The sequence below is a fragment of the Grammomys surdaster genome, unplaced genomic scaffold, assembly GCF_004785775.1.
Source record: "Grammomys surdaster isolate TR1022 unplaced genomic scaffold, NIH_TR_1.0 129, whole genome shotgun sequence".
Taxonomy (NCBI): Eukaryota; Metazoa; Chordata; class Mammalia; order Rodentia; family Muridae; genus Grammomys; species Grammomys surdaster.
Window position 1 is genome coordinate 2,994,000 of NW_021604587.1, and position 23,538 is coordinate 3,017,537.

Consider the following 23,538-nt stretch of genomic DNA (forward strand, 5'->3'; position numbering starts at 1 on the left):
TTTTTGTAGGTCTTACCCAAATTTTATGGACTAGAATCTCTAGATGGGGTCCAGGAGCCTGTTCTGTTTAAAGGTACCTAGAAGAATGTGATATGGGGCTGGTTTGAAGATCACATTCTCAGAAAAGGCATTGCCAAGAACTTCTTAGCACAACAGACAGACATTGGAGATCAGAACTTGCCTTGCCTCATATCTCTCATCAATACAAAAGAGCTGAATACAAAATGCAGCAGATTCTCCCAGGTAGAGGGGACGGAAGTGGGAGGACTCCACAGAGAACAGGAGGGAGGAGCTCAGACTACTCGGCATGTCGTCTTCATCCACTAAGGAAAGTAAGCTTAGGTTCTTTTCCATGTCCTAGAGGAAAGAGAGAGGGGCAGCCCATGAAAAATAGTGAGCTCCAGTGGGCTAGTGACTCCACTGTTTCTACATGGTCTGTCCCAGTGACTGTGGTTGGCTGTCTCAGCTGAAACAAACCATTCTGGGAAGGTCCATTTGAAGACCCTCTTAATGAGAATCGAGAGTCTCACACAAAGGCCAGAAAACAAATTAGGTAAAGATTAGCATGGTAATGTTGTATTATACATATTAACAGGATCAGCAAGTTCCCTCTTGAAAGCTGGTTTCACTAGGATTTTTGTGGTACTAGAATTTCCGAACCTTTGGAACACTCAGGTGGTTCTTCAAATGAGATAGAATGCAGAAAAGTCCACTTGACCTCATCTACCAGGGATGTTAACACTGGGTACCATCCACTCTGATTTGAGGGTTACCTACAGATATTTTAATCCAGGGGAACATGATTTACTCTGAGTTCCTTCTGGAATTTTTATTAATCAAAACAACATACGCATACAGGCAAAGTATTAGTGGTAAAACTTCATAAAGAAAACTAGCTGTCCCTGTCCCCCATCTGCCCCCTCCATCAGGTGTCACTCTAAAACCTTTCTGTTTCTTGGGGTATTCATGTCTATTTCTGAAAAATATGTTTATAGTATTTCTTAATTCATTAATGTAATTTTTTCCTTCTTGAACATTAAAGGGATGGATAGATTTAATGCTCTTCCACCTTTCCCTCCCTGCATTCTATCCCCATATGATTTAATCACATTTCTAGTTATATCAGTATTGACATTGCTATGCTATATTGTAGATTACAGAACACAGATATCATTATGACGTTATTATCTATGCCAGAATGTACTGGGCTACAGTGACTAGAGTAATACAGCTCCATGCTCACGTGTGTACTCTATTTTTATTTCCCTTGTTTCTAAATGTTTTCATGTTTTGTAAGATTTGCAAAGTTTTGGTCAAATAGCAATTGGGTATTTGGCCAAATAGCAATCAGGTATTTCAAATAACCTGAGTTACATTGTTTCTCTCACCTACCCATCTAATCCAGACTTGGAGCTTTTTTTGTGTATGTGTGGTTTGAAGGAGAAATGTCCCCTGTAGGCTCAGGCATTTGCATACTCAGGGCCCATTTGGCGATGCTGTTTGTGAGGATTTAGGAAGCATGGCCTTGTGGGAGGAAGTATGTCACTGGGGGCGGGTTTTGAGAGTATATAGTCTTGCCCTACTTCGGTTTATTCTCATTACTTCATGCTTTCTGTTAGAGATGGGATCTCACAGTGTTCTGCTCCCGCTGCTGTGCCTGCCACTTCCCACCAGGCCTCCTGACCGTGACTGGCCTTTATCCCTCTGAAACTGTGAGCCCAAATAAACTCTTTCTTTCATACGCCGCTTTTGGTCACGGTATTTTACCACAGTAACAGAGAAGTTACTAATGCAAAACTCTCCCAGCCAACATCCTGCCAGAGAGACTGTGTGGCGCAATCAGTGGCCCTCAAGAAGTGTGTGTGTGTGTGTGTGTGTGTGTGTGTGTGTGTGTGTGTATTTCCCTGGAACATGAAGACATTTGTCTTACAGGGCAAATTAAATTAAATTAAATTTAAATGCCACTAAATTAAAGATTTTTGAGAACTGAAGATTTTCCTGGTTTATCCAAATAGATAGGATGAAATTACAAGAGACAGAGGGAGTTCAGATAGCAGTAGGGGGAGCACTGTTTGTGGCCCTGAAGATATAGGAAGAGGGCGTATGACAAAGAATGTATGTGCCTTCTAGACACTACCAGAGCAAGGGAACAGTCTCCCCTAGATCCTTCAGAAGAAATAAAACCTCCACTCACATTCTGAGCCTTAGTGTGCTGAGACCTGAGGGAATTCTCATCTCGGCCTGTAAGACAGGCACACATTGTTTTAAGCCACCAAGCTGTGGTAATTGATTACAGCAGCAACAGAATACTCCAACAAACACCAGCTTAGAGGAGTAGCTGGGGCTTCTCCATCTGAAATAAAGAATTCCACTTTCTCTAGTCCCAGCCCTTCACCATTAGACAGTCCCATCTAGTGGAACACTGTTTTCTTGGTTCCTCCAGGGAATACTTGCCTGGTCTTTTCCCCTAGGGTGTGGCTGTTCAGCTATGTAGAGTGTGGAGTCCAGGCTACTCCTTTACCAGGCTGTCAAAGAGACTGCCGTGCTCACATCACACACACACCCCTCTACCTTGTTTCTTACTTCCCCTCAGCGAAACCCCCAGCCTTTGTAGAGAGTTCACACCACTTTCACTAGTCTCTTCTCAGGCTTGCTTCCCCTTCCTTGGGTCTGCTAAGCCAGTGCAAACTCCTTCATCGATTTTCTTGATTCTAAATATTTTTAAAGTGCTTATCTTGCAATAACTCCCTTCCGCCCTGTTGTCTTTGTGGATCTGTGCCCTTTTCGCTTCTTTACTGTCATTTCAAGTGGGTTGTTTTTTTCTGGAAGGGTCAGGAGATAAACACAGGAAATCGATCTTCCTTGCTTACCCAGATGTCCTCAGGGGGACTAGCAGGTTCTGGTCCCTTGCCCCCCTCCCATCCTATCCGTGTCTGGGTCTATACAAGAATGGCCTCACTCTTAGGAATATTAGAGAGAAAACCGGCACTTTCCACTGTATCTCCACTCTCCTGACTGGGGCCCAGTAGTGACTTCCAGTTAGTGAGTTTCTTAGGGTGGGCTCCTCAGAGACAAACCTAAGCTGTGGGTCTCAGCTGTTGCCAAGAACCTCTGGAAGGAGAGAAGGGAAGTGAGACAAAGAAGGGAAGGTCACCAATAAAGACCTTCCAAGGAATGGTTTTCCATCATGGAGTCCATCCACTCCCTGCTTCAGAGGTACAGGAACTGGGGTGTTGATTCCCCCTAATTAGCCCCCTTCTCATTCCTGGCTACTCCCTAAAGAGTTGAAGCTAGACACCTCTAGCTCTCTTCCTTGGGGTGCTGAGGAACACTAAGTGACAGAGGGCTGAAGGTGGGGGGTACAGCAGCTAATCCAAAGGTGGCCCTGTATGCATGCAGCATCATCTCTGACAGCATATCCTGCTCCCTAACACCCACCCTACTCTGTCTGTATACTTCCATGCAGATAGCACAGGACCTGGTCTCCACCCACACCCTGCAGACTGCCTGGAAAGACAGACGCTAAGATCACTGGTGTTCCATCACAGCCTACTCTCCAGTTCAGGGCTAGCAGTAAGTAGCTCTCTCATTCCTAGGAGGCTCCTCACATATCCCTTAGTTGCTCAGTATCTGGGGAGCAGATAGCAGAGGGTCTGGCCTTCTGACAGAGCTCAGATGTGGGGATGCAGTATTCAGTGTGCATCCCAGTGCTATCATGGATCTAACTCTGTTGGCCTGGGCCCCTCTTCAGAGACACAAGGCATGGGTGAAACTAGTTTGACAGGAGAACAGTGCTAGGGTGTAGGTGGAGTAAAGGCAAGTAACAAAGGAAGATGCCCTAGAGTCAGCCAAAGAAAATGATGCTACCAAGCAAACCTTGGTTAACCAACCGAAGCCTGGATGGAACCTGTAACAAAAGGGGACTGTTCAAAGAACCTAAGCAGCACATAAGTACACATACTAAAATGTACCTGGGCCTGTGTGGGCAAATGATATATATCTGCATATATCATGTGGAACATTGTCTGTATGTATTGGGGGCGGGGGATAATGGGAGCCCTCCAATAAGCATTTTACTTCTTAAAAGTTTCTCTTTGGGCTTAGAAGAAAAAAAATTTCTGTTTACTAAAACTGTAAACAAGTAATTGAAACACAAATAAACTATAACCTGTGGTCTGAGCTGTGCAGAGAGTGTGGGATTAGGGATTAATTGCAGTGGGGTCAAAGTTACCCAGACCTGATCCAAGGACAATAGTGGCTATGTGTTGGGGAGAGGTGATGGAGGGGTTGAAGAGGGAAGGGCACACAACAATTAAAGGGGAAGGAGCTCTCTAGCCAGCAGGCAGCAAAGGCCCTACACAAGCACAAGCCTTACCTGCATATCATCAGAGACTCTACTGAAGACTGATGACACGACTTCCTCGCATGAAACTGATGCTTCGGTGTCTTTCTCCTGCAAAGGACCATGGGAGGAAGACATAAGAATAAACCAACCCTTGGTGGTTCAGAACCTAAGCTCTGCAGTAAGTTTCCGGTGTGCTCATTGGCTAGGAGACATTGAGAAAGGGACTCGGCATCTGCCTCATAAGGTTTTTAAAAGGGAGAGAGGAAGGATGTTGATGGTAGACTGACAGATGCACAGGCACCTCCTTCTTCTCTCTAAACGTTAATTGTAACTCTATTGTTCTTATTCTTCTGTGCGATTTGAGAGCTGCACCAAGTTTCCTTTTAAATGAGTCTTACCAAAATACAATTACCATATAATGAACACAAATTTAAAATGTACCTTTTGAGAAGTGTGTGTGTGTGTGTGTGTGTGTGTGTGTGTGTGGTGTTTACCCCAATTAAAATAATGAGCAGATGCTCTGCTCCCTAAGTTTTTGCATGTCTAGCCCCTAGCTCCCACTGCCTGCAGTCCTGAACATGCAAACACTGACCTGTCAGCTCTTCTCAGGCATTTTGTCACAGTAATGAGAAAAGTAAGGAACACAGGATGAAATCCCATGCTGGCCTGCATTCTAGAGCCCATGAGGCTCACCCATTGTAAACTTACCCAGTCTCCCCACCTTCGTGTGAGTGGGGCCTTTCTGATATAGATGACAGAATTCAGTGATGATCTTAACAGCAAAGACCCATTCCATGTCACAAGGAGCCCTAGGCCCATCCCCATCCCTCAGGCCTGGAGAAGAAGTGTCCCTTACCTGGGTCACCTGTAAGGTCACTTCTGGGACCATTTCTTGCTCCTCCACTACTTTATGAGAACATTGGCTGTCACTCTTGTTTTCACTGCCTTTGAGAGAAAAGGTAGGGTAAGGACAGAACGTAAGTGATGAGCAAGCCACAGAACCATGCAGTCACGTGTTTGGAACTGTGGATGTCTATTCCAAAGACGGGCAGCTGGAAAAGATCACAGGGCTTTGCAGCTCCCTTGACCCTCACCTAGACACTCAGATCTAGGCTAGTTCCTCTGCAGCCCTTCTGTGCCTTGTCCACATGATGGAGATGAAACTGCACTGCCCATGGAAGCTGTGCAGGTGGCTGATGCACACAAAGGGCATGTGCCTGGCAGGGGCACCCCCCCATGCACTCTCACCCCCCCACTCCCACCCCACCCCAACCCCCACCAACTCCACCCTCCCACTCCCACCCCACCCCAACCCCCACCAACTCCACCCCCCCACTCCCACCCCACCCCGACTCCCACCAACTCCACCCTCCCACTCCCACCTCTGCCAAGCTCTGAGTAACAGGCTCCTTTGATGCTAGGCTCCTTTGAAGTTTATAAACAAGCCTCACCTTCTCGGATTGTAGGCTTTAAATTAGTCCTACCAAAGAAGATGAAAATTCTACAGTTTGGTATACAGTGCTCTCTGAGTTCCAAAGATTAGGAAAAGGGCTTTGGAAATGCCATGACCTCTGCCAGTGACAATGACATTAGCATTTCTTCCCTCTTTCCCTCTTCCTCTATCTCTTCCTCCTGTCCCATCCTCCCTCCCCACCACTCCATGGTCCTTCCCCTCACCCCATCCTTTGCTAGGTAGCCCAGGATAGCTTTGAACTCACACTCTTCCTGCTTCAGTCACCAGAGTACTGGGATTATAGGTGTATGCAACCATGCCAGCTCCCTTTTCTATTTTCTAAGTAAGAAGAACTGTGCACGGTTGCAATACACTCTGCAAAGTCAATCATTTAGACATTCTTCATATGCTTCTTCATCTCTAAAAATAACAATGGAAAAAAACCTGCCCACTTACCATACAAAGGTCCTCCCTCCCGGTCTCTCTCCCATCAACCCTCTCACTCTTCCCTTCTTTTCTGTCTCTAAGTCATCCATGCCTTAGGAAGGCAATTTGGAGGAAATTTTCACAGTAGGGATACCTGTCCTACCTTCTGCCTCACATAGGCCTGCTCCACTAAGGGATCTCAGCAGTGACTTCCACTCTCCTGTAGTCCACAGACCCTCTGTCTATGTGTATGAGGCACCCTGGGACCTCTGAAGGCTCTAGAGATGTATTCAGTTAGAACAAGCTGCTCTGCTTTCATATTTCTAACTATCCCATCAGCCATTGCAAGGCCAGAAGTAGCCCACGGTCCTCTTTGCTTCCTCCCCTAGCTAGCTCATCTTTCAACACCCATCACTGGCATGACTCCTACAGTCTCTGTTCAACCCAAACTACTGGACCATGACTGTCTTCCACCTACTTATAACAAAGATATGGGTGAATGAAAAACAACAATGAGAGTCTAAGAGAAAAAAAAATGATGCCCAAGGAGGTTTTGCAGAGGGCAATAATGCTGAAGACACTAGGAGGGAGACTCATATCCAGACATGAAACATAGTTCACTGGCCATGACAAAGTGTCCTGAGAAAAGACTTAGAGTCCTTGTGAAGAAAGAGGCCTTTAAGGAAAGTAAAGCCTATCTCAGCTCTAGTCCCTGATTGTGCCCTGGGGCTTCTGGCACTTTCATAATGACAAGTCCGGCATGCTTTTAGTTTTGAGCTACATACAACACACAGAAAAGTGTTAAGGCCAATAAGTTTCTACACAGGTCTCTTCTGTGTGACATCTACTGAGGTTGCTATGCAAAATACTTCCAAGATCTGTGTCCCTAATCCCCAATGTCAAGTCAACACACCTAGTTCTGACTTCTATCATTGATTAGTCTTGCTCATATTAATAATTCCCTAATTTTAAGCTACACTCTGTTTTTTTTTTTTAAAAAGATAGTTCTTATTTTATGTTTCAAACAGAACAAGACTAAGAAAAAACCTAGGAACATGACCTATTCTATGTGTATATATTTTACAATTAGAATAAAATTTCTAAAATGTAAAAAAAAAAATTAAAGAATAGATTGTTTACAATGAACCAATAATCCTGGTGACTTAATCATTCACTAGTCTAATGCACACAAGACAATTACTAATGACAATGACTAATTGTCTTAGCTAAACTGTCATGATGTGTTGAAGCTTATTATTAGGCAGCTGCCACCATTGTCCCCAGAGGTGACTGCATTTCAGAACTGGGCAAGGTGATGCCACATCTCTCTTTCTAAAATCTCTTGGGCTTTATGAGGTTTAATTAGTTAATGTTCACAATGTGCCCTGAGGTCATCAAATGTGGCATGCTGGCTCAGAGAAAAGTCAAGGCCACGCTATTAAGTGTCACTCAACTGAAAACATGACCACAGCTACAACTTTGTTATTTTATGACTTCCACCACTTCAGTAGCTTCAGAGTCACAAACGGCAGATTATTCTACCAGAGGGGGAGACACAATTTTCCGTGTGTAATCTCTGTGTGAGATTACTTATCTGAAGTTTACCACAAGGCTAATTAAGCTAAAGGTTCAACTGCCTTCCTGGTACAGGCCACTAGAGAGGTTCCCAGGTTTATATAGGCCTCAGGTGCCAGTACACATTGCATCTACTCTGCCACTTCTCAGATGAGTAGCATATGGATAATACAGTGTAGAATATTTTGAAGGCTTTACAAAGAAATTGTGTGTGTTGTTACATTCATTTTAAATATGCATCAAAAATTCCAACAGTTTTTATGCAAGGAAGTAAAGTGATCTTAAAAGAGTAACTGTTTAGAGAGAGACAGTAAACAGTGTTTTACAAAAGAAATTGAGAGTAGCTCAAATTTCTTACAGTAAGACATACTATAAAGCCAGTCTTTAAAACTGAGGATTATTGGGGCTAGAGAAACAGTTCAGTGGTTATGAGCACTGACTGCTCTTCCAGAGGTCCTGAGTTCAATTCCCAGTACACACATGGTGGTTCATAACCATCTGTAATAGAATCTGATGCCCTCTTCTGGAGTGTCTGAAGACAGTGACAGTGGACTCAAATACATAAAATAAATCAATAAATCTTTTTTAAAAACAAACAAACAGGATTATTGAGGTAGGAATAGAAAGGAATGGACTAAAAAAATATAGCCAGACATGAAATATTGATGTTCATGATAATACTTCAAATTGGTAAGGAAGGAATAAACTATAGAGTAGTATTGGCTAACCACATTAGAAAGAAAATTCAGCCCCTATTTTCTAGTGAACCTCCAAATTAACTGTAGATAAGATATCCCTGAAGGTTTAAAAATCTATTTGGAATTAGTAGAAGAAACTTTAGAAGACTATTTGCATGGCCTTGTGTGGGAAAATTCTTCCTTAAAAGACAGAGGACAGATATCACAAAACAAAAATGTTATCATATTAGCTACACTAACATTTTCAAGTTCTGTCAAAAAGTAACATTTAAAAGCTCTTTTTTAAGAAAAGTTGTTGCATAATAAGTCGAAACAGAAAATGAAACTAAAAACTCCCATAATAATAGAATCAGCTTTATCCAGTTTCATTGGCAAATTCCACTGAACATTTATGAAATCAGTACTTCTTTTCTCTCCTTTCAAAGTAGTGACCTTGGCTGAAGGGGCAGATCAGGAGTTGAGTATTGGTGGAGCATACAAGAGGCGATGCTGGGGAAACAGAAACAGGGAAATCCCTGGAGCTTTATCACCTGCCAGCCTAAGAGAAATAAATGAGTTCCAACTCCAGTAAGAGACCCTGCCTCAAAATATAAAGTGAAGGGCAACTGAGAAGACTTCCAATAGCTAGTGTGTTAAACAACTAACCCCTGCCATCAACCCTGATGACCCGAGTCCCCTCCTGGGAGTCACATTGTCAGAGAAATCTGATTCTCACAAGTTCTTATTTAACTTCCACACATGTGTCATGCATGGTACCTGCATAGATACACACACACAATTGTAAATGTTTTAAAGATTTCTGACATTGGCCTCTAGTTCTACACGCATACACACACACACAGATACATACATACATACATACATACATACATACATACATACATACATACTCATTCAATTGTAAACATATAATTTTAAATGATAATTGTCTTTTATATTTAGTCAAAAATAAAAATCAAGTGCATATGGAAGTAAATGTAAAAGACAAAACAACAGTAGGATACTTAAATCAATTGTCTCAAGCCTATTAGTCTATTCTATTTTGTCCCATCTCAAAACTATCTCTGCCTCAAACTTGTAGCATGTTACTTTGAATTTTTTGTTAAAGAATTTCAGCCAGTTTAACATTGGCTTTTAGGGCATGTGGGACTTTTTTTTTTTATTGGATATTCTATTTGTTTACGTTTCAGATGTTATCCCCTTTTCCCATTTCCCACCCCCTAGAAACCCCTTATTCCATCTTCCTTCCTGCTACTTCTATGAGGATGTGCCCCCACCCATCCACCCCCTCCCGCTCCCCACCCTTGAATTCCCCCACATTGGGGCATCCAGCCTTCAGGGGACCAAGGACCTCCTCTCCTACCTATGGCCAACAAGGCCATCCTCCACTACATATATGGCTGGAGCCATGGGTCCCTCCAAGCATGTTCCCAGGCTGGCGGTTTAGACCCTCGGAGCTCTGGTTGGTTGGTATTGTCGCTCTCCCAATGGGGTCGCAAGCCCCTTCAGCCCCTTCAGTCTTCTCTCTCACTCCTCCAATGGGGACCCCATGATCAGTTCAATGGTTAGCTGCAAGAAGGATCTTGTTACCAGATAGGCATAAGAACAGTACAATTGATTGAGCTCAAATCCCAGATATCTCAGAATTGAGAATGGCAGGAGTGGAGCTGTTCCCTACCTGCCTCTACCTACCCTGGAAACATAACCACATCACCCCACTGAGTACCATGGGCATTGGGTCTCACAGCATAAACCACCTGGTATTCCCACGCTAATGAGTTCTCTAGATAGGCCCAGAGCATTCAGCCAATGAGCTTCACTTCCTGGGCTTTGCTTCCCACAAAAGGTATTAAATTCCTGGTCCACCCTGAATGAAGTATATGCATTCCTATCCACCATCAAATAAACCAGTATGAATAAGCAAGGATCATTTCTTCTTTATGGATCGTCTCTGGGAAGGCCTTCGTCCTAAACAGCTGTGCTTAAATCTTGGGAGGGGAAGAGGGGAGGGAGGCCTTTTCCTCCAGCCCCTCCATACTTTAAAAACTCACTCTGAATCAGAATGGGTTCTTGCCTATCCAGGGCTCTGCCTTCCCCTTCCTGCTAGGGATGTGGATGCCCTGAGGGGAAGCATGGATCCAGTACCCAGGAGACTGGGAACCACAACAATCATCCAAGACTCCACTGTTCCTCCTTCCGGTCCAGCTAAGGAAAACACATACTGTGGACCACCATCGTGGACTTCGTTCTGCCTCTCCTGAGCAGCATGTCGGGGTCACTCCAGGCACGCTGGTGAAGCAGGACAGAATACAACATTGGCTAGGAATGAACATGTTAGCACCTGATAAAACAAGATTCAGAACACTGCATGTTGCAAAAATGTTTTATACTGAAAAAGGACATTCTCCACAATGACAACCTCACTATCGTGAAACCATAAGCACTGTGATGGTTAATGTAGGCTTGACAATCTAGAATCACTGGATGGGCCACTGGGCATGTCTGGGAGAGACTATCCTGATTGTGTTAATTAAACAGGAAGACCCACCTACTTGTGGGTGGTGCCATTCTCTGGCTGAAATCCTGGCCTGGGTTAGTGGAGAGAAGGAGCTGAACAGGAACACACCTTCACCATTCTCTGCTTCATAGACTGGCTCCCTCTCTCAAGTTCCTGATGCCATGATAGACTGACAATATTCTGAAACTGTGAGCCAAACAAAACCCTTTCTCCCTACATCACCTTTGTCAGGGCTGCTTATCACAGCAACAGAGAAATAACTGAGACAGATACTGAAGCATCTAAAGGGGTAAAGTGAGAGCTTTACAAATACCTGGAGAAATGGACAACAGTGAAGCAAGAAATGTCACTGTCTCAGAGTTACGCCAGGTCAGCAATAATAGGGATATGGAGGAGTTGAGAGTCATTAGTAAGTTGTTTTTCACAGTGTGACATGAAATTCTAAACTCTGAACAAAGAAGATACATTCACACCATTCAGAAGTCCAGTGTCCAAGAACTGATCCCATATCAGGCTAGAGTAAAAGACAGTCATTCAAACAGGCTATTTTTCTAGACATCACACACACACACACAAAAATGGAGACTAAATACAAGAGAGCCAACATACAATGATAATAATCATACCAACTGGCAGCCAAACTGCTTCCCAAAATAAATTTTAGCTCAAGGAGACTAAAATTACAAGTAACAATTATTCCTAAAATAACAATAGTGAGAATATTAATATCAACATTACTTGGTAATAGTTATGAGATACAGGTGAGGCAATGCCTTGTGGAAAGATTAACACTGCCAGTGATGTAGTAACTTATTTAAACTCAGGACATCTGAGCCATAAGGAGAGAGAAGAAGTAACACTATTTAGATGAGCAGAGTGTCCTGTAGACACAGCTTCTTTGACCACATCTCTGAAGGAGTTTCCCGTCTAGAAGACTGACAACCGCTAGCACTTGGAAATTGAGTTCAACTACTAGTACCCCAGAGGGTCCCTAGGAAAGGATTTGGTCTTTCATCTTGCATAAAGAGTCAAAAATTATTTAGAGAGGAGACGAAGGTGGCTTAGAAGCAAGTAGCATTGTGTCTCTGTAGTTTGGAGCCAATCAGAAAATAGCTCCTCAGCAAGGTGGGTGTTTGAGGGGACACACATATGCTTCGTATCAAACATAGAGACTTAAATGCAGAAACTCTGGTTATCAGAGGACAGAGCTAGACAAAGCACATTCACGTTTGGCAGGCAGCAAGCGGCACAGCCCATCTGCGGAGAGAAGTGACCGAGAGGGATGGGAGAAGCACTTGCAGAAGAGCATGCCACACTCAGCTGATCCATGGAGTGACATTTCTTAGAATTATGGGATCTTGGATTCTTTGAAAAACACAGAAATGTAAGAATATGTGGTTTGCTTTTTTTTTTTAAAAGAATATAGTTTATGTGGGGCTGCTTCGGACTTACTGTGACTCGCCTCATGCTCTAGCACAGGCATGGTTTTGCCAGCTGCAAATAGTTTCTGCAATCATGTGATGTTTGGAATTCTGGGAACTTTTCAGAGGACTGAAAAGAGGTACAAGGTGGTGGTGGTGGTTGTTGGTCACTTAGGGGAGATTGGTTGTGACTCGTTAGTAGCTATACTCAAAGAAGAAACAAAAGGAGAGAAATCAGATTCAGGGATTTTCCTAATTCCTCCCTCCCCTCTATCCTTCTTTCTCTCTCATCTAGTGATATAGGGTGAAACCAGAGGGATGAAGGGTGGGAAAAAGAAGAAGCCACACAAGTAGCAAAGACCAGTTACAGATCTGGGACTGCACACTGGCACTGGAGACGTACTCTGCATGTCCCATTGTAAAAGCACAGTGCTGTATGGGAAGGTAGCTTTGAGAAGGTCACACCCAAGCTTGCTTCTCTTGGTAACATAGCATAACCCTTTTCTTTTCTTGTAACCTAAAGCAAGTGTTGCCATGGTATCATTGCTGATATATACCATGTGGTCCAGTGAGATGCCATCCAACCACCACTGAAGCAAGATCACTGACAAATACATGCAGAGGAATCTGGGATAAAATTCAGATTGCTCTGTCTCTCTTTAAAACCAGAGGCTGTGATGGCTACTGAGGAGGGTCAGGACTTAGGTGACAAGTGCAACTATGTCAAGGGATTGGCCATGTTACCCGACTTAAGAAGTTAGGTTCAGCCACTAACCCTCAGTGGGCCAATTAAAGAAGAAGTAATAGAGAAAATAGACAAAGACAGTTTATCCAATGTGGCCACACTGGAAAGGAACAAAGAGGTACAAGAACATGAGGGTTAGGTTTGAATAGAGGGCAAGAGGAATACATAACAAAGCACTCTTGCTCATGGTGTGGTTCTATTCACTGGCCCACTGTTTTGACTCCAGTGGCACATGCAAGGTGATTTGACAAGTCAAAACTGTAAAATGTCTTTAGCTCTATTTGGAGGTATCTGTTTGGTTTACATGTCCAAAGCACAGTTCATTCCAAAGCAGGAATTCCAGCAGAAACCATGGAGGATGCTCTTGGCTCATGAAGGAACACTCTTGACTGGGTTGCTCTCAACTCAGGTTGTTGCTGAGACTTTCATACATGAGTCTGTATTTATATTGTTTCCATCCTTCCCTCTTCCCCACTCCAATTTCTCTCATGATCCCCCATTCCCTCTCAAATTCATGTCTCTTCTTCAAGTATTACTGTTACATATATACATATGTGTGTCTACTCACATAGAACCATCTGAGACCATTTAGTCTGTGCTCATATGTACATGTGTTCAGGGCCTACCACTTGGGATGAGATAACCTACCGGGAGTTTGTCCCTGATCTCTCACTACAGCCATTACACGCTCTGTGGGATCTTCCTTGTCAACTGTCATTGTGCTGGTCTGGTTTAGGTGACCATATTGTTGAGATTTCCTGGGTATAGCTTCCTTGTTATAAAATCTCTTTATTTTTTTGGTTTATTTATTGTGTCCATACTTTGTTCCTGTCTCTATCCTTGTCTGTGTGTGTTTGTGTGTGTGTGTGTGTGTGTGTGTGTGTGTGTGTGTGTTGAGGTGGGGTGGGGTGGGGGACAGTGTGAAATACCTTTCTGGGAGACAAATTCTTCTTCTGGCTGGCACCAGGCTCCAGCCTTTTCTTTCTCCCAGCATGAGACTCCTGGGGAAATTCCAATTCATGGGGTCTATTGTTTCCACAGGCTGACTGACAGCCAAGAGGAGGAGTACAACTATCTCTCTTCATATGGTCTTCACTCCTACTGAGATGGTTACAGCCTCAGGAAACCATAATTGTATGTGGTAGAAAGTACCGACTCAGCTGCAGTTTCTCCACAGTGATGTGTGCCTTGCTCTAGGCATGGGCTTCAGAGATCACCTGAAATACCCATCATGCCTGCAGCTATGTGGAGAAAATCTGTCTGGAGTAGGCTACAGCCCAGGGAACTTTGGTTCCATACTGCCCCACACGAGTGAACAAGGAAACAAAGCTATTCCAACAGGGCTACATGCCCACTCAGGCCATGCTCACTGCCTGAGTGGTAAACAACACATAAAACAAAAGACAAAAAAAGCCCAAACCCCACAATAAAACAATTAACCAGTAAATTTCTCACGGACTGTGCTCTATCCAAGTATGAATCTTTTTTAATCTTTAAAAATGTGTATATTAAGAGGGTAGAGATATGGCTCGGGTTAAGAGCACTTACTGCTCTCAAAGGACTCAGGTTCAGTTCCCAGTACCCACATGGCAGCTTAACTGTCTATAACCCCATATCCAGGATTCTGACATCCACTGAAAGTACCACTGAAATGTGATATACAGACAAAATATACAAAGACATAAGTCTAAATATATGTGTAGATATCTATTAATATCTTGTTTTCTTTTTAGTATTTGGTTTGTATATATTTCTATAGCTTTTGCTTCTATATATATGTTTGTAATTATTCTTTTTGAGGTTTTTTTGTATTTTCTCTTCTGTTTCTAATAATACTAAAACTTATTTATTGCTCAGTCTCTCTGTCTCCACTCTCTACCTTTCTCCTGTCTTCCTCTCTACATTTTGAATATTCTAACTTGTGTCTTCCATTTTTCTTCTCTCTCCCACCTTTATTTTTAAAAACTCATCTCTATAAGTTCTTGATTTATATTATTTTTCCTTCTACCTTTCTTATAATTATTGGATTTGTGGATGCTGGGCCAGTGAACATGCTGTGGGTGAGGGTACTTTCTGCCAAGCTCGATGACCTGAGTTCAATCCCAGGAATCCATATAATCCATAGTGTAAGGAAGAAAAAAGCTGGCTCCTCAAAACTGTTCCTCAAACCTCAACACTCATGCTGTAGCATGTGCACACATGCATGCATGCTTACACTAGTGTTAACACACAACGAATAATCAGTACATGGGAACCACAGTGGCTCAGCAGGTAAAGGTGCTTGCCACCAAACCTAATAGTCTGAGTTCAATATACAGTACAAATAGTAGAAAGAGAGAGCGCGCCTCCTCCCATGCTTGGGGTTTTAATAGAAGTGTGCATCCAGTTTCTGCCATTTTGTCAATTTTCTGAAGCTGCTTTCTTATGTCTTGTTTCCTAATCCGCTTTCCTAGTGGGACTTACTCTTTCTTGACCTCTAAGACTGTTTTTATCTTCCTGTTATGTGTACGAGATTCTTTTAAGAAACCTTCTGTAATGCTGGTTAGTGGCCATAAATTCTGTTGTTTTGGTTTGGTTTGGTTGGCTGTTTTGTTTTTACTCTGAATGTAAATGGTCTTGGTTTTCAAAATAAAAGATGTACACCAAAACTGAGGCTGTGGCTCAATTAATAAAGGACTTTCCTAACATAACCAAAAGCCCTGAGATCAATTCCCAGTGCCGCATAAAACCATGGTGGCACAAAGTCTAGAATTCTGACACCTGGGAGGCTAAGGAGGATCAGAACTTTAAGGTTACCCTTAGCAAACAACAAGTTCAAGGCTCACCTGAGCTACTAAAGATGAAGAAAAGAGCCGCATCAGCAGCAGGAAGAGGAAGGTTGGAGAGGAGGGAGGAGGGAAGAAGAGAGAGGACACTGCGTATTGATAAAGGAGAATATATCAAGAAGGCAGTTGTAATGTACATCATTTCACAGAATAAACCAGTCTAGAAATAAAGAACTGTGTAATGCATTAGTAGCAGGTGCCATCAGTACTCTATTCTCACCAAGAGAACAACAACAAATCAACAAAGGGACATCAGCTAAATTGTACCACAGATGAAACAGATTCATAGATCAACAGTCATTGACAGGTGTGCCACACAACTGCTGAATACAGTCTTTTTGGCAGTTCAAGGAATTCTCTATAGAGTATATTTGGGTTATTAAACCTAACTAGCAAACACATAACTTCTTTTTTACTTTTCTATTGCTGTAAAAAAAAAAAACACAAAAACATGACAAAAGCAACTCATAAAAGAAATTGGTTTAATTTGGGCTTGTTATCTCAAGAGGGTTAGATCCATGGTGGCCTTGAAGGAAGGGCATGGCAGCAGGAATAGCTGGGAGGTTACATCTTTATCCTTAAGCAGAAGGCAGCAGGGGTGGGAGTATGGAAGGAAGGGCTGAGAATGACACATACCTTTTGAAACTTCAATGCTCCCCGACACACTGCCACCACAGGCCACACCTCCTAACCCTTTCCAAACAGGTCTATCAACTGGAGACCAAGAATTCAAATAAATGAGCCTAGAAGAGCCACTCTCCTTCAAACCACCACAACACACAAATAATAACTGAAAAAATTGCTTACATTCCGTCAGATCATAAATGGAAAAAAACTAGATATCAACTGCAAGAGAAGTTATGCAAACACATGGAGACTGAATAATATACTTCAGAACAGTTACTGGGACACTGAAAAAAATAAAGGAAGACTTAAAAGACTCCCTACAATAAAATGAAATGAAAATACTATATAAAAGCTGTGGGACAGAGCAAAGGTAATTATAAGGAAGAAGTATATTACTATTCACATATACATTAAAATGAAAACATAGAGAGGCTGGTGAGATAGCTCAGTTAGTAAAGACACTTGTAGCCAAGCCTGATGACCTGCATTCAATCCCTAGAACACACACGATAGAGAGAAATGACTCGGATAATTTGACCTTTGACCTCTGACCTCCACATGGGTACAAATACACACTGTCCCCCACTCATACTAAATAACAAATAAATAAATATCATTAAAGAGAGATGGAAAGAGAGAGAGAGAAAGAGAAAGAGAGAGAGAAAGAGAGAGAGAGAGATCTAAAAAAATAAACAAATGATACATTTCAAGGTCTTAGAAAACCAGAACAATCCAAACTAGAAGAGAAATAATAAACATTATAGCAGAAATCAGTAATATTTCACAGATTGACACAGTCACAAAAAGTCTCCACCCAAAGAAAAAGCCTAGGACCTGATAGACTGGCTGCCAAATCTTACAAGAACATTAAAGAACTAACATCAATATTCTTCAAACTATCCCGTAAGGGAGAGAGGGAAGAGGACTTCTAAATGTGTTCTGCAGAACAAGCATCACACTGATACCAACACTAGATACAATTGTAATAAAAACACACACCAGAAAGCTATAGACCAATATCTGATAAACAGGATACAAAATAATAAAATACATACAAAGTGTGGTAATATATTTAAAAAGACCAGCCCCCAAAATCAAGTTAACTTCATTTTAGGGGTAGCAGTATGGTTCAATATATACAAATCTATAAATGTAATACAACATACAAAAAAAAAAAGCCAAAATCACACAATCTTCTGTATAGTTTCAGAAAAAATGCCTTTGACAAAGGTTAACATCTTTTCATGATAAAAGCCTTGAGGAAACAAGATACAAAAAGATCATAACTTAACATAACAAGTGATAACTAAAATAAACCAATGATTAAGATCACACTAATGTGTATAAACAGAAAGCATTTCCTCTAAAATCAAGAACAACACAAGGATAGTCACTCTCGTAGCTTCTGTTCAATATGGCATTTGACTTTTTGACCACTGCAATAAGGCAGGAAAGATGAAATAGCTGAGTGGTGGTGGCACATGCCTTTAGTTCTAGCACTCAGGAAGCAGAGGCAGGCAGATATTCCAAGACAAGCAGGGCTACACAGAGAAATCTTGTCTCGAAAAAACCAAACCAAACAATAAAACAAAACACCAACAACAAGAAAGAGAGAGAGAGAGAGAAGGAGGAGGAGGAGGAAGAGGAGGAGGAGGAGGAGAAGGAGGAGGAGGAGGAGGAAGAAGAAGAAGAGAAAAGAAAGAAAGAAAGAAAGAAAGAAAGAAAGAAAGAAAGAAAGAAAGAAAGAAAGGAAGGAAGGAAGGAAGGAAGGAAGGAAGGAAGGAAGGAAGGAAGGTAAAGAAAGCAACCAAGCATTAATAAGGCAATGACAGTAGAAAGGACAAAATGAATTCAAAGAAACTAGGAATAAGAAACAAAAAAAAACAGTAAATAAGTTCAAAAAGAAATCCTAAAAGTTGAGGGTCTACTCTAAAAGCGAAGTTGAAAAGGCCAATTAGAGGGGGCTAGAGAGATGGCTCAAAGGTTAAAAGCACTGGCTGCTCTTCCAGAGGTCCTGAGTTCAATTCCCAGCAACCACATGGTGATTCATACTGAGATCTGGTGCCCTCTTCTGGTGTGTAGGCATACATGTAGGCAGAATATTGTATACATAGTAAATAAATAAATCTTTTAAAGAAAAGAAAAGGCCGATTAGACAGAAAAGTCTAATTGAGGGAGGAGGTAAAAAGAAAGACGGCTCTAAGAAAGAATATAACCACAAGATGGGAAAAGAGAAGAAATCTCTTGGAATCTGAGTCCCCACCACTCGTGAACATCAAATCAGAAGCAGAAACCGGGAAATTTAAGGAGCACATTTGCCTAAGTGGTCCAGGGAACAGCAACCAGTGGGCACAGGAGCCAGCACAAGCCAGAAGGGCTAACTAAGGACACACAAGGAGACCTTAGCTGCAAGGACCCGTGGTGCTGTCCTGGAATTCCAGCTGAAATGACAGAGTAAAATAAGGAGAGATGATTCCAACTGAAAAATATGGTGGAGCCAACGTAGGAATCAGGAACAAAGAAACTGGCCTGGGATGCACATGGAGAAACTTCTCGGTGGGAAAGGAAAATGCACATGGTGGTGATTCAACCTCATAGTGCTAACTTTAAAAGAGAAGGACCTGCAACTAACTTTCTTTCCTCCCTCCCCCCATTCCCCATCAATTTAAGGTTGTTCCTTATGTGATGGAGGAGAGCTGGAATCTTGCAGGTTTGGAGCCAAATCTGGGACTAATTTTAGTCATCTCCCCTGACTCTTGACCTCCGGCCCCCAAAAATGGCATTCATTTTCCATCTCTGTGCTTGACTTTGTCCTTGTGACTCTCAGGTAAAACCCATTGTAGAATATCCAATCAGAGCTTCACCTAATCTAAAGGCCATGATGTTATCAAAGAGCATCTAGGAAGCGAGGCAGTGACTTCTGTGCTTCACTGAACCCTCCCTACCTGATGTTTCCACCACCATATTTGAACATGCTTTGATTTATAACTTTTTTTGTTCTGTTCCTATAAAAAAAAAACTTCATAAAACTTACCACATCAGACCATCTATTTGGGGTAATCTGAGTCTGTGTCCCTGGGCTATGGACACTCACATTTGGCTCCAGAATAAACTATATTTTACTATTTTCCTGAGAGATCTGTGTCTGTAAGAGAAGCTAGGTATTACAAAAGGTGCTTTTTTTTGTTTGTTTGTTTGTTTTTTGGTTTTTCGAGACAGAAAAGGTGCTTTTTGTAGATCTAGTTTTGTGTTCTCCTTTTCTCTTGACTGCCAAATATTTTATGTAGATTTAAATCAGCAGTCAATAAAGAGGATGGAGTCTCTTTCCTTGTGGAGCTAGATGTAAACACACAAACATACATGTGCACTTATATATATGTGTGTGTATGTATATATATGTATATATATGTATACACACATACATATACACTTGTGTGTGTATATATATATATATGTATATATATATGTATGTATACACACACACAGACATATACACTTGTGTGTGCGTGTGTGTATATCCCCAGCCATGGGTTACAATTTCTTTATCTTCAATACTAGTGGTCCTTTTCAAGAAAAAAAAAAAATCAAATTTTCTAACAGTGATTCCAAAAGACCCAAAAGACCCGTGAGGAGATAAAGAGGCTTCCATGGCACCTCTCCCAGGTCTGGCTGAGTGAGCCATGAGGCCTTGGAGGTCAGAAAATACCAAAGACTAAGCAAAATACAGGGGGACCCGGTAGCAGGGGAGCTGGCTCCAAGCCGGGTATCAGAAGCACTCCATTCCCCTTGGTTTGCTGCCATGTACGAAACTGTGTTTTTAGTAATTACTTCCCCTGTTTCTTCCCTCAGATTAAATTTGGTCCACGATAGGTTAAGAGTTGTCAAAATAAAAACACATTTATAAGCAAGGCAGAACTCGGGGCGACCCGCATGTAATGGGTGCAGCCCACTGACAGCCAATTTAATCAAGGGGGAATTCAGAGTATTCATAGAGAGCAATTGATTTTCAAGAGAAAAGTCAGCAGGATCAAACAGCCAGTTGGGATGAAAATCCCTTGAATCACCCCTATTGCTGTGTTTGCTACCAACCAGCCCCTGCCTCCGTATAGTGTAATAGCAAAATTACTGTAATTATCCGACAGCGCAAGTGGCATATCAACATTATTTTAAACATGGATTTTTTTGCATAATCTTTCATTATTATCATCCAGCCTCCCATTTGAAAATGGAAAACAACAACAAACTGTGATGTAGCCCAAAGGAAAAAAAAAGGTCACCAGAGAGAACGAATCAAAGGGTTATTTACATGTGAATATACAGAGATGTGTTTTACAGTCAAATACACTCTTGAAATTCATTAAATGCTTTCTCCCCTGCTTCATAAATATGGGCAAAAGAGACATCACCTACTGGGAAAATAATCCCAGCACATAATGATCATAAGGAATATAAATAAAGCCACTTTCCTTTCAAAGACCTCCAGGCCCTGTATCAAAGCATTTGTGTTTCAGCCACTGTGAAATGAATCTGACCGCTGGAGAGCAGGGCTGAGTCCTATCACAGGTTGCTCCCCCAGAAAAAAAAAAAAAAAGGGGGGGGGGGTGGGAACGCCGACCCCCTTCATCTTGCTCTCTGCAAAAATAATGGATTCGGAGGCAGCTGCCTTCGTCTGGGGCTGCTGTTGTTTTTGAAATCCTGCAAAGGGCTTAGAAGCCAGCACTGGAATGAAGATGGAAAATCAGTAACAGGTTTTGCTAAATAACCAAAAGGCCCACCCAGCGGGGCTGAGGCAGCGGGCCTGGCTGTCAGCTCTAGCTTGCAGCTCTGAGTCCTCCTGGCATGTTACAAACCCAAAGATGTCTCCTGAGATCCTCTTGCAAGAGCCTAAACTGTCTTTCTTGAGGATGAGTTGGCCTGCACACAGGTCTGGTATCGTGGACTTGTTTTCTAGACGTTTCTATGTACCACTACCATGCACATAATTCTAGACAATCAAAATTGGAAGGAGTAGTTAAAGCCCTGGAGACGACATTAGTTTTCCCTTTTTTCAAGTGCTAAAGATATATTTCACTGGCAAATAAAAATAAAAAAATAAAAATAATAAATAATAAATAAGTAAATGTTTTAAAGGGCCAGAATTCAGGGCTGGCGGTACTACAGCTCAGTAGCTGAGCACTTGCTGGCATCCACATAGCCCTGGGTTCAATCCAGAACACAAGCCATTTAAAACAATGACAATTCTGATGGACAGAAATCTCGGCTGACATATTAAACTACGTATGCATATTATATAGAGTAGCTGACTTGGTGACCACTTCCAGGTTTACTATGGACACAAGGTTGCCTTGCAACCTTGGTCATGAGGCATTGTAGACCCTACAGGCTTATGGAAAGAAAGGCAGCAGGGAGAGAGGGAGGGACCTGATGCTGATGATAAGAACTGGAGATAGAAACTGGTCAGGAAGACCAACATCCCCACAGCAGTGGTCCCTACAAAGACCATGACAGAGGCTGCAATGTGGGGACACACAGTTCTGAGTCCTCTTATGTTGTCATCTTCTATGAGTACCTCTGCCTAGAGGCTGGCTGTCCTTGATGACATCTGAGAAGAGGCACCTGGTTGGGCCAAACAGACTCACCATTTAATAAGTCAAATGAAGCCACTAAGGTGACAGCCCTAAGCAGACATTGAACACAACCAGCAGAGTGCAAACTATATAAAGAAATAGGAAGCCGATGGCCTTAGGCAAACCAAGGAGGGGGGCCTCAGAAGAAACCTGCTAGGGGCCTTGATCTCAGCGGACTTCAGACCTTGGAACTGGGAGATAAATTTCTGTTGTTTAGCTTGTTACCAGGGAAATCTGGAAGAAACCAGGGACAAAGACACCTCGTTTATAATGCTTTGTTATTAATACAAAATCCTGGGGAGCCCCCACTTAAAGAATTCCAGAGAACTGAGGTACAGGCTACACATACAAGGACAGGAACTGTGCTGTGCTCTGTACATTAGAATCTCATTTATGTCTGAAATCTGTGTGAAGAAAGAAAGACTGGAATTGAGGAGAGAAAGTGGAGCCTTAGAAAGAGAGGAAAAAAGACTTAGAAGGTTTAATAGACAATAGCCAATAACTCATTGATGTAGTGTCCAGTTTGGGGGTTTTGTTTTTGTTTTTTTTTTTTCTTTTGGCTCCAGTACATACAAAGTGAACTTGGTATTTCTAGCCCGTAAATTCAAATGAAAAGAAATTAAAATGTGACAAAACACTTTCTGACGGCAATAGTGGTATGCTTGATGATTTGGAGGTGACACCTTTTCTATGTGGGGTGTTTTTGGAAAAATATATACATATATTGTTTTGAATGGCCTTTTAACATACAATAAGCAGCACTTCTCCTGGATGGCTTGGTTACAAGAAGCTATGCTAATTATCTTTCTGAAAGGCCACAATTCTGTTATATAAAATGAAATCTTTTCCTGCCAAGGAGCACATCAAATTCTACAGGGATTTTTGTAAGGTAGACCCCGGGTGTGTAATGAGATTTACAAGTCTGAACCTTGCAGGGGTCTTATAAAACAGAGATCTGTGCTGCTCAGAACACACCGGCCTACATGACGAACAAAAGTTGTTTTATTTGGACTTGTCTTTCTCTCTCTCTTTTTTTTTTAAGGCTATTAAACAGGGTGATGCCAATACAGCTGTGGAAATCCAGGCTGTGCCCTATTTTGCCTTATGCATCATCAAGAAAATTGCCAGCTCAATTCTGATTCCAAAATCTTTATTGTGATGATGCAGCTAACAAAAGCCACAGCTTGATTTGCAAACACCACAAGGGGCCAGCGACAGGGCCAACTGGAAGGAAACACTGTTTTGAGCCTTTTAACTGTCACTGAAGGAGAATACTCA

At 42.2% G+C, this 23,538-nt stretch overlaps 1 protein-coding gene across 1 annotated transcript in view; it reads right to left on the reverse strand.

The window, feature by feature from the left end:
• Cfap61 (cilia and flagella associated protein 61) overlaps positions 1-23,538 on the reverse strand; it is a 273,504-nt gene that overhangs the window by 200,350 nt on the left and 49,616 nt on the right. Inside the window, exons 9-11 of the mRNA XM_028756974.1 lie at positions 5,211-5,276; positions 4,361-4,450; positions 182-357 (exon numbers count right to left, since the gene is read on the reverse strand). Of these exons, the coding sequence (XP_028612807.1) occupies positions 182-357; positions 4,361-4,450; positions 5,211-5,276 (332 nt within the window). The remainder of the gene's footprint in view (positions 1-181; positions 358-4,360; positions 4,451-5,210; positions 5,277-23,538) is intronic.